Raw genomic sequence first — 13,927 nt, 5'->3', positions numbered from 1 at the left:
CCAGCACTGCTGACCACGCCGCGTGGCTCTCGGAACTCTGAGGCCCGTGTGGGAAAGACTAGACCTCGTTTCCTAAAGAGTTGCCAACTCAAGCCCCTCCTCTGTTAAAGGTCACCCTCCCTTAGAGAGACCTGGTTTTCTGGAATTCCTCAGCTCCTACAGCTAAAAGGGGAACCATTTTTATTTTCCCTTCATTCAAAACATTGCCTTTCACTCTCAGAGGGTATTGGTCAGACACCGCCCTGTCCAGGAGAGCTGAGCTATCGATCCAGAGACAGGCCTTTAAGGAGAAATGTCATCAGGAAAGGCCTAGGGAAAGCTGACTTTCAACCCTCGATGGAGACACACAGAGCTCCCCGGGGTCACAGGTCAAGTTCAGTGTTTGGTGTGCTCTTAGCAGGAAGCGGCTCAAGACTGCACACCGACTCAGAGCCGTATCGCAGGCCCTAGAAAGTGAATGGAGTCCCTGAGGATGACCCCACACACCCTGCTCGTCCGCAGGGACTCATTCTGACGCCATTCTGGAGCGTGGGCTTCTCAGGTGGTGCCAGTGGTAAAGAACCCACCTGCCAATGCAGGAGATGCAAGACACAGGCTGGATCCCTGGGTCGGGTGGGGAAGGCCCCTGGAGGAGAAACGGCAACCCAGTCCAGCATTCTTGCCTGGAGAATCCCATGGACAGAGGTGCCTGGCGGGCTGCTGAGTTGAACATGACTGAAGTGACTTAGCACGCACTCTATGGCGTATTCAGAGAGCCTGGGTGACAGGACAGTCTACCTTGTGGCATTCACCAGGAGGGAAGGGATGGAAAGAGCAGGGAAGACAGGAGAGGCAGGCTAACCAGATGTGACAGGCCGACTACGCAGGTTTGCGAAGTAGCTTCTGTCACTGTCGTTAGGGCCCGAGTCGGGTCTCCCTGACTCGGAGGCAAAGAAAGGTGGGGCTGGCTCCTTCCCGCTTCCAGCAGAGCGAGCAGGGTATACCCGCTGGGGCTCCCCCGCCCCAGAGGAAGCGCATCTGCAGCCCCGCCCCCGGACACTGCTAGCGGACGCAGGCCGGGCAGGACCGGCACCCAGCCGGGGACAGGCCTTCCAGGCTTCAAGCGCAGCTTCGGAACGGCCAGGGCCAGACAAGCGTCCTTGTCGTCCTTGCTTTTCTGAAAAAAGCAGGCAAGGACCAGCTCTCCACTAGCCGCACAGACGTGAAATGAGCACCGAACAGATTGAGCCAACCTACAGAGCAGTAAGCTGAACAAACAAAAAAGGCAAGTTCGAGTGCTGCCGTCTCGGATCTACAAAGGCGCACACTTGTCTTCGCCTCTGAGAACCTTCAGAAGGTCCTGTGGCTTCCAGATCTACCGCGGCCCCTCCGTGCTCCAGGCCCTGGCGCCACCACGTCAGGCAGCACACCCTCAGCACGGGAGCCTCCTGTGTCACGTGTGGGGACACGTGTTCAGGGCTCTCCCCGGCACCACGAGGGAAGGACAGCAGAGTCCAGCAAGGACAAGTGGCATGACCCCACAGACCTGCAGAAAGGCCCTGCTCCGTTAATATCCTGGGGCAAGGAAACAAGCGGGAACATCCATACAAAACATGCTTTTCAGATGGCGTGTTCGCACTCACTTGTGTCTGACTCTTTGCAGCCCCATGGACTGTAGCCTGCCAGGATTCTCTGTCCATGGGCTTTCCGGGGCAAGAATGCTGGAGTGGGTTGCCATCTCCTTCTCCAGTAACAAATCCAGCCGTAAGGACTTCAGTTCAGTCGCTCAGTCGTGTCCGACTCTTTGTGACCCCATGAATTGCAGCATGCCAGGCCTCCCTGTCCATCACCATCTCCTGGAGTTCACTCAGACTCACGTCCATCGGGTCAGTGATGCCATCCAGCCATCTCATCCCCGGTCGTCCCCTTCTCCTCCTGCCCCCAATCCCTCCCAGCATCAGAGTCTTTTCCAATGAGTCAACTCTTCACATGAGGTGGCCAAAGTATTGGAGGATTAAAACTCACTTATTTCTTTCATTTTCCAATTCTTACTTAACATTCACTAGGAAGATGGCGCGTGCTTTTCAGGCTATCTTACTCCATGAACACGACTCATTTGGAGTGCCTGCCCCTCTCAAGCTGAAGCCAACTTGGCTGCAAATATGTCATCTACTGAGCAAAGCAAGAGGCTGCATACCAGCAGCTAGAGACACTGCCCCTCCTTCAGCGACGGGAAGGAGTACCAAGCCAGCCCCAGACTCCAGCTGCCATCCCCAGGGCGTGTGCTGCCAGGCACGGACGAGAACAGTCCGTCTTCTGAATAAGAACGAGTCTGTCAAACTGAGACAACAGGAAGTTAACTTAGGGAACGCTGAGAGAAAACATAAACACATTCTAAAATGACCAAATGTTAAGACTGAGGCAAGAGAGACGTCCCTGGCGGCCCACCAGTCAGGGTTCCATGCTTCCACTGCAGGGGCACAGGGCTGACCCCTGGTCAGGGAGCTAAGATCCTGTAAGCTTCGAGGTGTGGCCAAAAAAACGTTTTTAAAAAGAGAGTGTGGCGAGCACCAAAATAGGAAAACGCTGGGTAACCACTGGGCAATTAAACAACGGTGACAACCTAGGGGCGGGATGAGGTGGGAAGGAGGTTCTGGGAGGTGTGCATACGCATGGCAGAAACCAATCCAACATGGCAAGGCAATTACCCTCCAATTAAAAATAAATTAAAATTAAAACCTGAAAAACACCACTGTCCCGAGCTAATATTATCTAAGTTACAACCAACAATAAGATAACAGGTTAGTATAGGCCTGCCGGAGTCAAATACAGATGACACATGACAGTTGTAACAAGCAGTTAGCTCACTGCAGATACACTTATATTGGAAACGGCTTTTGTGAATTAACGTGTAGATACAATAGGGGAGCTCATTAAAGGGACCTGGTCTAACTCTTCAAAGCAAAGACAAGCACAGGGGCTTCCCTGGGAGTCCCAGCTTCCACACTGCAGGGGGCACAGGGTCCGTCCTCGGTCGGCGAACTCAGACCCTGCAAGCTCAGTGGCACAGTCAAAAAAAAAAAAAACATAATATCACACCTTCACTACTGTAATTTGGTTTGTAAATCCTCAATTTCAAATGTTAAGGAAGTTCACAGGACAGATAAAAAATGGCTAAAATGTGCTGGGAAAAGTGCTTAACCTCACACAGGAGATGAAACTTGAAAGAAGCCCCTTTCATCTATCAGAGCAAAAAGGCAGAGGATTTATTTGTATTATCCAACATTGGTTAAGAGTGAAGAGAAAGTGGTACTCTCACATTGATACTGAAATACAAATTGGAACCTTTCTGGAGAGCAACTTAGCTGTGCTTATTAAAGTTTAAAATGTATCCACACACTTCTAAGTATCTATTGCAGACATGCCTATACTAGAGCCCAAGGATACTGACAGCTTCATTTGCTAAGAACTTAGAAACAATTAAAAGGTCCCTCAGTAGGGACAAGTGAGTCAGTTTGATGCTCCACACATGCAACTAAATAAGGCAGGACTGATGTTCTGAGAGAGAAGCATTTCCCCACACCCGCTGCCTGCTGCTGGAAAAATGCATAAGAGTGATTGAAAATTCAGATCTTTTCAAAAAGTATGTGTAATTTAGTGAATGCATGGATGTCTGAAGTTATGCCTGAGGGGAAAGAAAACAAGGATACAATTTCATTTTTATACAGTGTGTGTACAATCTACGAGCATCGCTTTTATTAAAACTGAGGTAAAAGGGGGTGATGCTGACATGAGGCCAGTGACCTGTTAATCCACTAAAAGCTCCACCGATGCTCCCGGGAACCCACGTGGGTCCTGCCGTGGTCAACACACCAGCTCTCCAATTTCAACAACAAAACCTGCAGGTTTGAAAAGGGTCAACCTGGATTCTTTGTAGAAAATGATCATTTTTTTAAATGACATATACCCACTTCCTCTTGTGCATTAGTTAGGACATTTAGAAAATACTTTTCCTTATGAGTTTCCATAGGTCTCCGCCCAAGTACAGTACCAAAAATGACAAGAGAAAGAAATCACATTAGCCCAGAATCACAAGGTTGCATCCTTAAACTCCATGTTCAAAGACTTCAAATGCTGTCTCTGAAGCTCAGATCCACAGCTCTGAGAACCGGAAAGAGTCGCATCTCCTTCTATCTCTAAGACACACGCGCATTCTTTTTCAAAGGACTCTCTGGATTACTCCATGCGACTCTCCAAATAAGTTTATTCAACAGGGGTGTTAAGCACAGTGTGAAGAAAAGTGGAATGCTGATGGGCAATGCCATAAAACAGCTGCAGCTAAAAATGTTTAGAAAACGTATATAAGAAACACATTCACCAGCGCGTGGAAGGTTTTGAAACGTGACCAACTTACTAGCACAATTTTAAAGTCATAAAGAGTACACCCTGCGTATCTGTAATGCACTTAATATTAAACAGTGTTAGGATAATATTTTCCAGGCTAGACTGTACTTTCCACTTGCCCTAATAAACCGAAGCCCAGATGGGAAATGTAAGCAGGACTAAGTAAACACAATATAGACAGTGAGGCGAGCTAATGACCTAGGATGCCTTCACGAGCAATAAAGCATTCAAAAAAAAAGTTTCAACAAACAGAGGGTATGAAAAGCTGGGCGTTTGGAGTGTGTGAGATAAATGCACCTTCAGAGAGGAAATGCGTTTCTGTGGATGCAGCCAAGAGTGTCAGACGCTGTCACAACACGGACGTGAGGGAGAGACGTGCCCCATGCAGCAGCCTTTAAAACATGCAGACTTGATTCTGGCTGACAATCCGTCACCAGAACCCCCAGGCATCTTCCCAGGTGCTGTATGGCCCACAATGAGAAGTCCAACCCAGTTCCTAGGTAGAAGATGAGCCAGAACAGGAAGAAGAGCCACACAAACACAAAGCGACTCCATTTTTTCTGAACACCCACACAGAGGCAGCAGTTTCTGACAAGAACGTTCTTGGCAAAAAAAAAAGTTACAGGAAGGTTTTATTCCCCTGAAGAAAAAGGCAGGTCTATTCGCAGAGTACCAGAAAATACCAAATGGTGTTCTTCCCCCAGGCCCAAGTTTACAGCCCTCACATTTTGAAAACATCTAAATGTGTTTTTGCTTTTTTATCAAATAAAAGATGACTGGAAACACTGTTCTTGTCTGGAATGCTTACTTCTTGTTGTACTTGAAAATAAAATCCAACATGGCAGCTTACCTTGGCACTGGAAGCCTTGTTTCCCAAACCCCCTGAAAAACAAACAAGAAAAATTTCTTATTTTCTGTTGACACCACATCTTAAGCCAGTTATATGACAAAGCATTCTACAAAGGTAAAGGTTTGCACATGAAACCCAATGATTTGACAGGAAAACATGCCTAAACAGCTCAGCGTGCAGTCAAGTCAACTTTGAAAAGATCTGGCCTCAAAAGTCTCACTGAACTCATTTCAACATATTCAAGGTTCTTGCCAGGTTTTTGTTTTTTCTAACATTTTATCAGTACTTAATTTAAGAACATGACTATGAAGTTGTTGGCTACAATATTCAAGCAACAAGAAGAACTTTATGGTTAAAAAACCAAATCCACAAAGATGGCTGAATTTGGTCCCTAAAGACCAACTGAAAATCTTTTCACCCTAAAAACAAACAAGTGGCTTCATCATTTGTTATGAAGTATTATTCACCAAGAAATCACCACGTAGCACCACTCTTAACACTAAATTTTGGCTTAAAGGAGCCAGACTTTACAGTGTCATCCCTATCGTTTGCATGTGAGATGATGATCTGATTTTACTTCGAACCAACAGCATTCAAAGCACATTCAGAAGCTATATTGCTCTTGTAAATTACTTTAGAGAATTTACTCTCTAAGCAGAGAACGCCGACATGGACATTAAATTGCAAACACCACTTCAACTAGGATGAACTACATTAAAATTCTCAGAAGGTTATGAGTCATAATCTCTTGCTTTACATAGCATTTTAAATTTACAAAGCACTTCACATATCTTCATAATTAACTTAGTCACTCCCCACCCCCAAAAAAATTTTAAATGCAAACAGTTTTAAAATACCAGTGCTTTAATATTTGAGTTGTAAACCAGGGAAGCAGAGAAGAGAAGAAAATTGAAAAATTAAAACCACGGCTAGACCGTGCTGGGGAGTATTTTCCTGGAACTTCCGAGGGGTTGCTCTGCAGCCAAGTGGAGAAGAGTATTGACTATGGGGAAGAAGAGGACAAGAAGGTCTTCATTTCCACTTCGTGCTACGCCTGGTGGCCACATCAGTTCACAGGGCCAACAAATGGCAGCGGGAAGTCTTCAGCAAGCCTGGATGTATAGGTTGCAAGCCTCTTTCCTACCTCACCCTCCTCCTGCAAAAGTAATCTGCAGTCTGTTCTGTTTTAATGGAATTTCACAGCTGACACGTGAGACCGAAGACCTTCCCTTAACTAAATGCAATCTCTCTGCCTTGAGGCTCCAAGAACTGACGTTAAGCAGTCTTGTCTACATTGACCTAGGAGCTCAACCGCTTCAGGCGCTGACTATACCTTGGAAATAATTCGGAGAGGTGGCTGTGCTTTATACCTAAGTGTGCTTTGGAGCGGATTTCTAAAAAGAAGCGAAGACGTTAAGCACCTTATTAGCACATCTGTGGGGCTCTCCCTTAAAGATTCCCCCAGGTGTGACGGGTTCAGATAGAGCTTAAGGGAGAAGTTAAGCACCTCTTAATTGGCACGTTTGCGGGACTCGCCCTTGGAGACGATTTCCCCGTGCGATGCATTCAAGCAGCGTTCGTTCCCCCAAGAGCCCCACAAGATCCAGGAGCCGCACAGCGGCTGGGCAGTTAGTTACCCGGCGCCGCTCCCCCCGGGGTAGGGGAGTGAAGCAGGCCCAGCCGGCTCGGACTTGCGGGGCCGGGGGCTTCCTGCATACAGCAGCAAGTGACAGAATGGGTGGAGGTTGTCTGGCAACGTAAGAGGAAAAAAAAACTAATGCTTCTCCGAGTGAGGCATCTGTACTGCTCTAGCTTAGCTTTCTTAAAAGAACTGGAGGAGAGGGGGCACAACCTTTCGAAAGTCAGTCAAAGTCATCACCGTCTCCCCAGGAAACAAGCACACGCGCGATTCCCTCCGGCTTGGCGGGATCGGAGACCCTGCAGCCTGTCCGGCAGCCGCGGCGCGGCAAGCGCGGCCCGGGGGCCACCGCTGCCTGGAAGTTACCTGGGCTCGGCGGCCGCCGCCCGCCGGCCGCCCCGGGCAGGCCCGGGTCCGCGCGGCCCGGGTCCGCTCCAGAGGCCGCCCGCGCCCCCGCCCCGCCGGCCGGCCGGCCGGCCGCCGCCCTCCCGCGCCCGCCTCAACAGTGTGCCGCCGCTCCCCTCGGCTCGCGGGCCCGGCCCGGGGAGAGGCCGGCGCGCGCGGCGGGGCCCGGGCAGCCGCCCGGGGCGGCCCTCCGAGTCTCCGGCGCGGGGAGACGTGGGCGCCCCGCGCGGGGTCCCGCCGGGAGCGGCCGCTCGGCGGCGCCTCGCTCGGCGCCGCGCGGGGCCCGGGGCGGCGCGCACCCACCAGATGAAGTCGGTGCAGTGGCTGCAGAAGGTGGGCTGCTTGAAGAAGCGCGCGATGAAGCGGTGGTTCTTCACCTCGTGCACGTTCTTCTGCCTCAGCGCCCCTTTGCGGGCGAAGCGGTTGGCCACGTCCTGCGGCGCCGCCGGCTCGGCGGCCGGGAAGACGTCAGCCATGGTCCCTCGCCGCCTCCGGCCGCGGGGGGCGCGGGCGGCCGGGAGCCGGGCGGGCGCGGAGCGGAGCGGAGCCGCGAGCTCGCTGGGGCCGCTCGGCTCTGACGGCGGCGCCGGCGCTCGCGCTTCCTAGTCGGGCGGCGGGGGCGGCCCGCCCACCGCGCATGCCCGAGCGCGGCCCGGCGGGCGGGGCGGGGGCGCGCGGGCGGGCGCGCGCGGGGCGGGCCGGGCGCGCGCGGGAGGGCCGGCGCGGGCGCGCGCGGGGGGCGGGGCCGCACGGGAGGGCGGGGGCGCGCGCGGAGGGAGCCGGCGGCCCCGAGGCCCCCGAGCCGCCCAGGAAGCGCCCTCTCCCGTTCCCCCGGGTTGGCCGGGCTCCTCCCTCCCGCGCTCCGCTCCTCCCGCCCCAGGCGCAGCCCGGCGTCCCGGGCCGGCCCCTGGCCGCGCCCCCTTCCAGGACCCAGCGCCGTCCCGGGACCGACGCCCGCGCCGCTCGGAGGCTCGGCCCCTCGGGGCCTGCACGCTGTGCCGCCTGCGGCCCCGGAGCCGGGCGGCCCCGCGCCGGGTACACACGTCTGATGTCTGGGGACGGCTGGAGGACCTGTCCTGGCTGCTCACCCCGTTACCCGTTGGGTACCACGCTTGCAGCGTGGGTGATCAGGTCTCGACTTTACCAGCCCAGAGCCTTCATTTAGACACGGTTTTGCAGCCTAAAGCTGATGACCACCGGCAGGCGCCGAGCGCAGCCAGTTCGTTTGTAAACTGCCGAGTGAAACTGCCCCGTGAAAGCGTGGCTGGCACGGACCGGCGAAGCACGCGCGTGGGGCCGTGCCGACTAGCCACTTGCTGAATACTCGTTAACTCTGCCCCGAGGATGCTAAAATACATGAGGGAAACGTTTCATTATTGTTTTATTTCATTGTCAGATTCGCTCAGATCAGAAATTAACGCATGTATTGAAAGGAATATGTGTAATTCTTCAAGAAGTTAGGAAAAGAGCTAGAGAAGGAAGAAGTCTTTCCTAAGATCTATGCTGTCTTAGAGTACATAGGCCAAGTAGGGTTACCATTTCTTTTAAGATTGCTCAGTTGAACACCTGTTGGTAGGAATGTCTTGTTTTGACAGGGGTAAGCGATTGACCCGCCCTTAAAGGGCGTGTGCTTCCAGCGCTCACTCACAATCTTTCCGACCAATGTTCTTGGAGCTTAAGAACATTGCACCTGCCGGCTAGTCTGGTCAGAAACTTCACTTTTGGTGGGGCCCCGAGTGGAACTTCACTTTTGGTGGGGCCCCGAGTGGAAGGGGGCGGGGATTCCCGGGTGGGACTAGTGGTCAAGAACCAGAGACAAGAGACGCAGGTTCCATCCCTGGGTCAGGAAGATCCCCCTGGAGGGGGGCGTGGCAACCCACTCGTGTTCTTGCCAGGAGAATCTCAGGGACAGGATCCTGGCGGGCTACAGTCCATGGGATCGCAGAGTCGAACGCGACTGAAGTGAAGCAGCGTGCACGCCAGTTCAAGGAAGCAAAAAAAGGATGCAAGGGAAGGAATGAAAAGCAGGGAACGTAGGAAAATAGAACAAGCTCTCTGCAAAACACTATCGCCGTCTCAAGCACGGTCGTGTATTGCTTAATACTTGTAAGTTACATGGGAAAATCACGGGACTTGTAAATACTTGTAATTGACGGTAGAAAGAAACACAAATTCTTGCCTCAAAACCACCTGGATCTAAGACAGGCCATCACCCCTTGTATGAAGACAAGCTTCTTTCTGTTTCCCTGAAGTTCTGAGGTAAAGGTGGAAGAAAGAGATGGGAGAGCTTGGAGGAGAGGTAGTAGGTGAGAGTGACGTCTGAGCAGGGGGAGCGGGAGGGAGAGAAGAACCGAGCCGGCCTTGCGGGGAGAGGAGCCCGCTCTCGGGGGGTGGAGAGACCAGAGACAGTCTCTCATGTCTTTCGGGCTGTAGTTTTGCTTTCTTGCCTCCACTATTACTGTTGGTCCCTGTGAGTAGGGAGAGAACAAACTGAAGTTGCTTGAGTGATGCCAGCGCACGTGATCAGTTGCCTACAGCTGAGCTCAGTTGCGGGGCGGCTTCGGGATGCACCTGCGGGGGGCGGTCCTTGAGCTGTGCAGCGCCGCCCCAGCAAGGCGCGGGGGCGGGCCACACAAGGCCCTGAAACCCAGCCGGGCCCTGCGGGGCTCCTGGGGGCCTAGGCCCTTCTGGTCCCCATTTCTTGGTTAAAGGAAAGGGGCTTCATTCAGCCCGAAAGACCTTCCCTGAGCTCCAACAGGTAAGTTCAAATAAATGCTGACTAGGGAAGGGAGGGGAGAAGGAAATGGCAGCCCACTCCAGTGTTCTTGCCTGGAGAATCCCAGGGACAGGGGAGCCTGGTGGGCTGCCGACTACGGGGTCGCACAGAGTCAGACACGACTGAAGCGGCTTAGCAGCAGCAGCAGCAGGGAAGGGAGGGGGTGTGGAAACAAGGGAGGAAGCCTGGAGAAGCAGAGCAGCTGTGGGGCAAGGGTCTCTGTCCCCCCCCCCCACCCTCAAGGGTTACCCAGAACACTATCTTTGAGCTGTTTTGAAGGTGCGGAAACCCCCACCAGGTGGGAGAAGTTATCCGTACACTGCCTGCAAGCACTTAGATCCCAGACCGGTTAGAACCAGAAGGTTGATGGTGTTGCTGGCCCAAATCTTGGCTTTCTCCACCCACCAAAGCTGAATGAAAAACTATGGAGACGAAGTTTGGAGGAAATAGAAAGGTGGCTTCAACCCTCAGCTGCAGAGAGGGCAACATGGTAGGCTTGTGGCTCAAGAACTGTGCCCCCCATGAGGAGCCCAGGGGCTTCCATGAAAATAGGGCTTGCAGTAGCTAGCTTCTCCCCTCCCTTCCCTAGTCAGCATTTATTTGAACTTACCTGTTGGAGCTCAGGGAAGGTCATTCGGGCTGAATGAAGCCTCTTTCCTGTAACCAAGAAATGGGGACCAGAAGGGCTTAGGCGCCCAGCTGTAGGAGTAAAGGTGTTTGGCTCTTGATGTCTTCATGTTGCGTTGTTTCAAAGACAGTCACAGGCCGGCATCAGTAGCCCGAGAGTTGGGTCTGGCTGTCCGGCGGCTCTGTGGCCTTCTTTCTGATGTGCAGCTACAAGGGGAAGGGTGTTGTAAGGATAAACACTGGGGATGCAGAGAAGTAAACCTGGATACAGACATGCAGAGTTAGCAGCTAAAGTAAAAAAACAAAAACAACTAGGAGTGTTCAGGCCTCTTTATCTATGTCTTCTCTTTATCTTCTTTGCTCTCAGGATCGGGAAAGTGAAAACTGCTTCCTCTTTTTACTCTGTCTCTGCAACAATGGTTCCGACTCCTCATCACCCCAGCACCAGTCCACCAGAAGGATGCCTGCAGGCTGATCGCGCCCTCTGTGAGCCGTTACTATAAAGCTCCCCCCCCCCGCCGCCCCTTCCAGGTTTTACACCATTTCTGAGGGCATGAGGCCACTGTGGCACCCTCTGCCTGGCAAAGCGATAAAACTACCCTACATCACCCCAGACTCTGTCTCTGAGATTTAATTCCATGGCCGGTATAGAGACCAGATTCGGCTTCAGCCCCTGCAGCCCACCTGGCAGGGTGTCCATGGGGTCACTAAAAGGGAGGGGTTTCCAGAAAGAGAGACCCCTGTGCAGGGGGAGTGTCAGTGAGACGTGGTGGTAGTGATGAGTTTAGAGTCTGCTGTTTCCTGGGGAAGGCGCGGGAGAGCAGGGACGGTAGACTGAATGTGGGGTTTGTGAGAACCCTCCTCTGTGATCCCTGACTCTGAGGAGTAAGCTTGACACTCTTTGCAGAGGCGCTGCCTGGACCAGACTCTTGGAAAGCATCAAAGAAAAATATCATCAAGCCCTAAGTGAATATGCTGCATCTTAAGACGTCCATGATTCCCTGGTGAGTGAAGGAAGCAGGATGTGAAACAGTATTCGGAGATGCCGTTTTCCAGATGTCTGCACGCCCATATCTGGGCTCCCGGGCGGCTCAGTGGTAGAGAACCCACATGCCAGTGTGGGAGGTGTGGGCTCTATCCCTGAGACAGGAAGAGCCCCTGGGCTAGGGCATGGAAACCCGCTCCAGGATTCTTGCCTGGAGAATTCCATGCACAGAGGGGCCTGGTGGGCCGCAGGGCACAGTGCACGCCACAGCGCATGGGCTTGCAAGAGTCAGGAATGACAAAGTGACCGAGCGCACATGCAGAGCCACGTCTGTATGCTCCAAATATGCTTGTGCGTGTACACACAGGTGTACACGGGGCACCACGTCTGTATGCTCTAAATAAGCTTGTGCGTGTACACACAGGTGAAAACTGGGGCACCACATCTGTATGCTCCAAATATGCTTGTGCGTGTACACAGGGGCACCACATCTGTATGCTCTAAATAAGCTTGTGCCTGTACACACAGGTGAATACTGGGGCACCACGTCTGTATGCTCCAAATATGCTTGTGCGTGTACACAGGGGCACCACATCTGTATGCTCTAAATAAGCTTGTGCCTGTACACACAGGTGAAAACTGGGGCACCACGTCTGTATGCTCTAAATATGCTTGTTTGTGTACATACAGGTGTATACAGGGGCACCCCGTGTGTACCCTCTAAATAAGCTTGTGCGTGTACACACAGGTGTATACAGGGACACACATGGCAAATGTTCATTTAAGTCACTCTCTCTGGGTGGCTGGGTCATAAACACTCTTCTGATCAGGAAGAGAAGCCTTCGGCCCAGGACTCATGTTTTGAAAGGGCATTGAAAGTCACATTTCCAATGTCACCGAAAGAAGGAATTTATTACTTTTAGCACAAAAAGTTTTACTGCCAGAATTTTACTGTTGTTGCGTGGAGTAGAGGCAGCACTGATTTGAATGTGGAATTTGAGAAGTGTTTCCAGCCAGTGACCCTCAGCTCTTCTGCAGCCCCGGTCCACTGCTAGAAGCTGAGTTCCTGAGTGGACTGCCCGGAGACACTTCTAGGTGTCCAGGATTTCTGCCTCCTCCACAAAGCATTTTTCCTCCACTTTCTCCCAGTTTTCCTACAGCAGACACGACACAAACCAGAGAGAGGATCAGAAAACCTGGGTTGGAATCCAAGCTTCAACACTGATTGCTTTGTGTCATTGGGGTAAATTAGCTTCTCCAAGTCTCTCTGCATCTAAAAATGGAGATACTCGTAACTACCCTAGGATTTCCTTAGGAATTTAGCCAGATAATACATACATATAAATGTATATAAATATAAACAAAACCAGGTGATGTGCGGTAAGTCCTGAAGTCTCAAACAAATGCAAGGTGGGGTGATCTGTCTCGGAGAGGCCTGCGCAGAGAAGAGCCTGGCAGGCTACAGTCTGTAGGGTCACAAAAAGTAGGACATGACTGAAGCAACAGCACATACACAGTTTATTTAAATCAATCCTGTATTAAACAGGACTGTCAACACGTTTAAAGCTAAATAGCCAAGTCCTCTAAAACAAAAACAGGAAAACTGGGAGACTAGGGCAAGAATGAGCAGGCCTTTCACAGGGCATTCAGCTGCCTTCCCTGGGGGCTAGGACCACTCTGTGCCCGAGGCATGAGAGTCAGCTTAGTTCCGAGCAAGGGACTCCGCTGGTGGTCCAATGGCTTGGATGTCACCTTCCAACACAGGGGTGCAGGCGGCCCTGAAATCCTGCAGGCCTCGTGCACAAAAACCAAAACCAAAGCAGAAGTGATGTTGTAACAAATTCAATAAAGACTTTAAAAGTGGTTCACATTAAAAAAAAAAAAAGGTTCTTCCAACCCCAAAGCTCTCCAGGGCTCCAGCTGTGTGGCCGGCCCTTCAGGAGACCCAGGACTCTGTACAAAAGGAAACAGGCACGTTCCGCCCTCTGGGAGCTCAGATCCATGCTGATGTCTCCCTGGCGGAGAGAGGAGCGGAATCTTTAGAGAAGTGCTGTCCAACAGGCAGAAGAAGTAAGCTGAAAGACTGTCTTGTTTCTCTCGTCCCTCAATGGACGTGAATCAAAATCCAACTCATGACCCCCACCCGGACTTCTCAGCCCCCTCTTCTCCCCGACACGTTCACCCTGAACCCCCGCACTCAGCAGCCTCTCAGAACCCACACCCCCAGCTGCTCCTCCTGAGCCCAGCCTGTGGGCTTCTGCT

The 13,927-nt window shown here is 52.3% G+C and overlaps 1 protein-coding gene across 1 annotated transcript in view; it reads right to left on the bottom strand.

Annotated features, from left to right (window-relative positions):
- PRKCA (protein kinase C alpha) overlaps window positions 1–7,862 on the bottom strand; it is a gene marked incomplete at its 3' end in the record, with an annotated part of 279,930 nt that extends 272,068 nt beyond the window's left edge. The window contains 2 exon segments of the mRNA XM_018063971.1: window positions 5,234–5,265; window positions 7,581–7,862. Of these exon segments, the coding sequence (XP_017919460.1) occupies window positions 5,234–5,265; window positions 7,581–7,753 (205 nt within the window).

This window comes from Capra hircus, chromosome 19, assembly GCF_001704415.2.
Source record: "Capra hircus breed San Clemente chromosome 19, ASM170441v1, whole genome shotgun sequence".
Classification (NCBI taxonomy): domain Eukaryota; kingdom Metazoa; phylum Chordata; class Mammalia; order Artiodactyla; family Bovidae; genus Capra; species Capra hircus.
The sequence above is the reverse complement of the archived record's forward strand: the minus strand, read 5'-3'. Positions and strand labels throughout refer to the sequence as shown.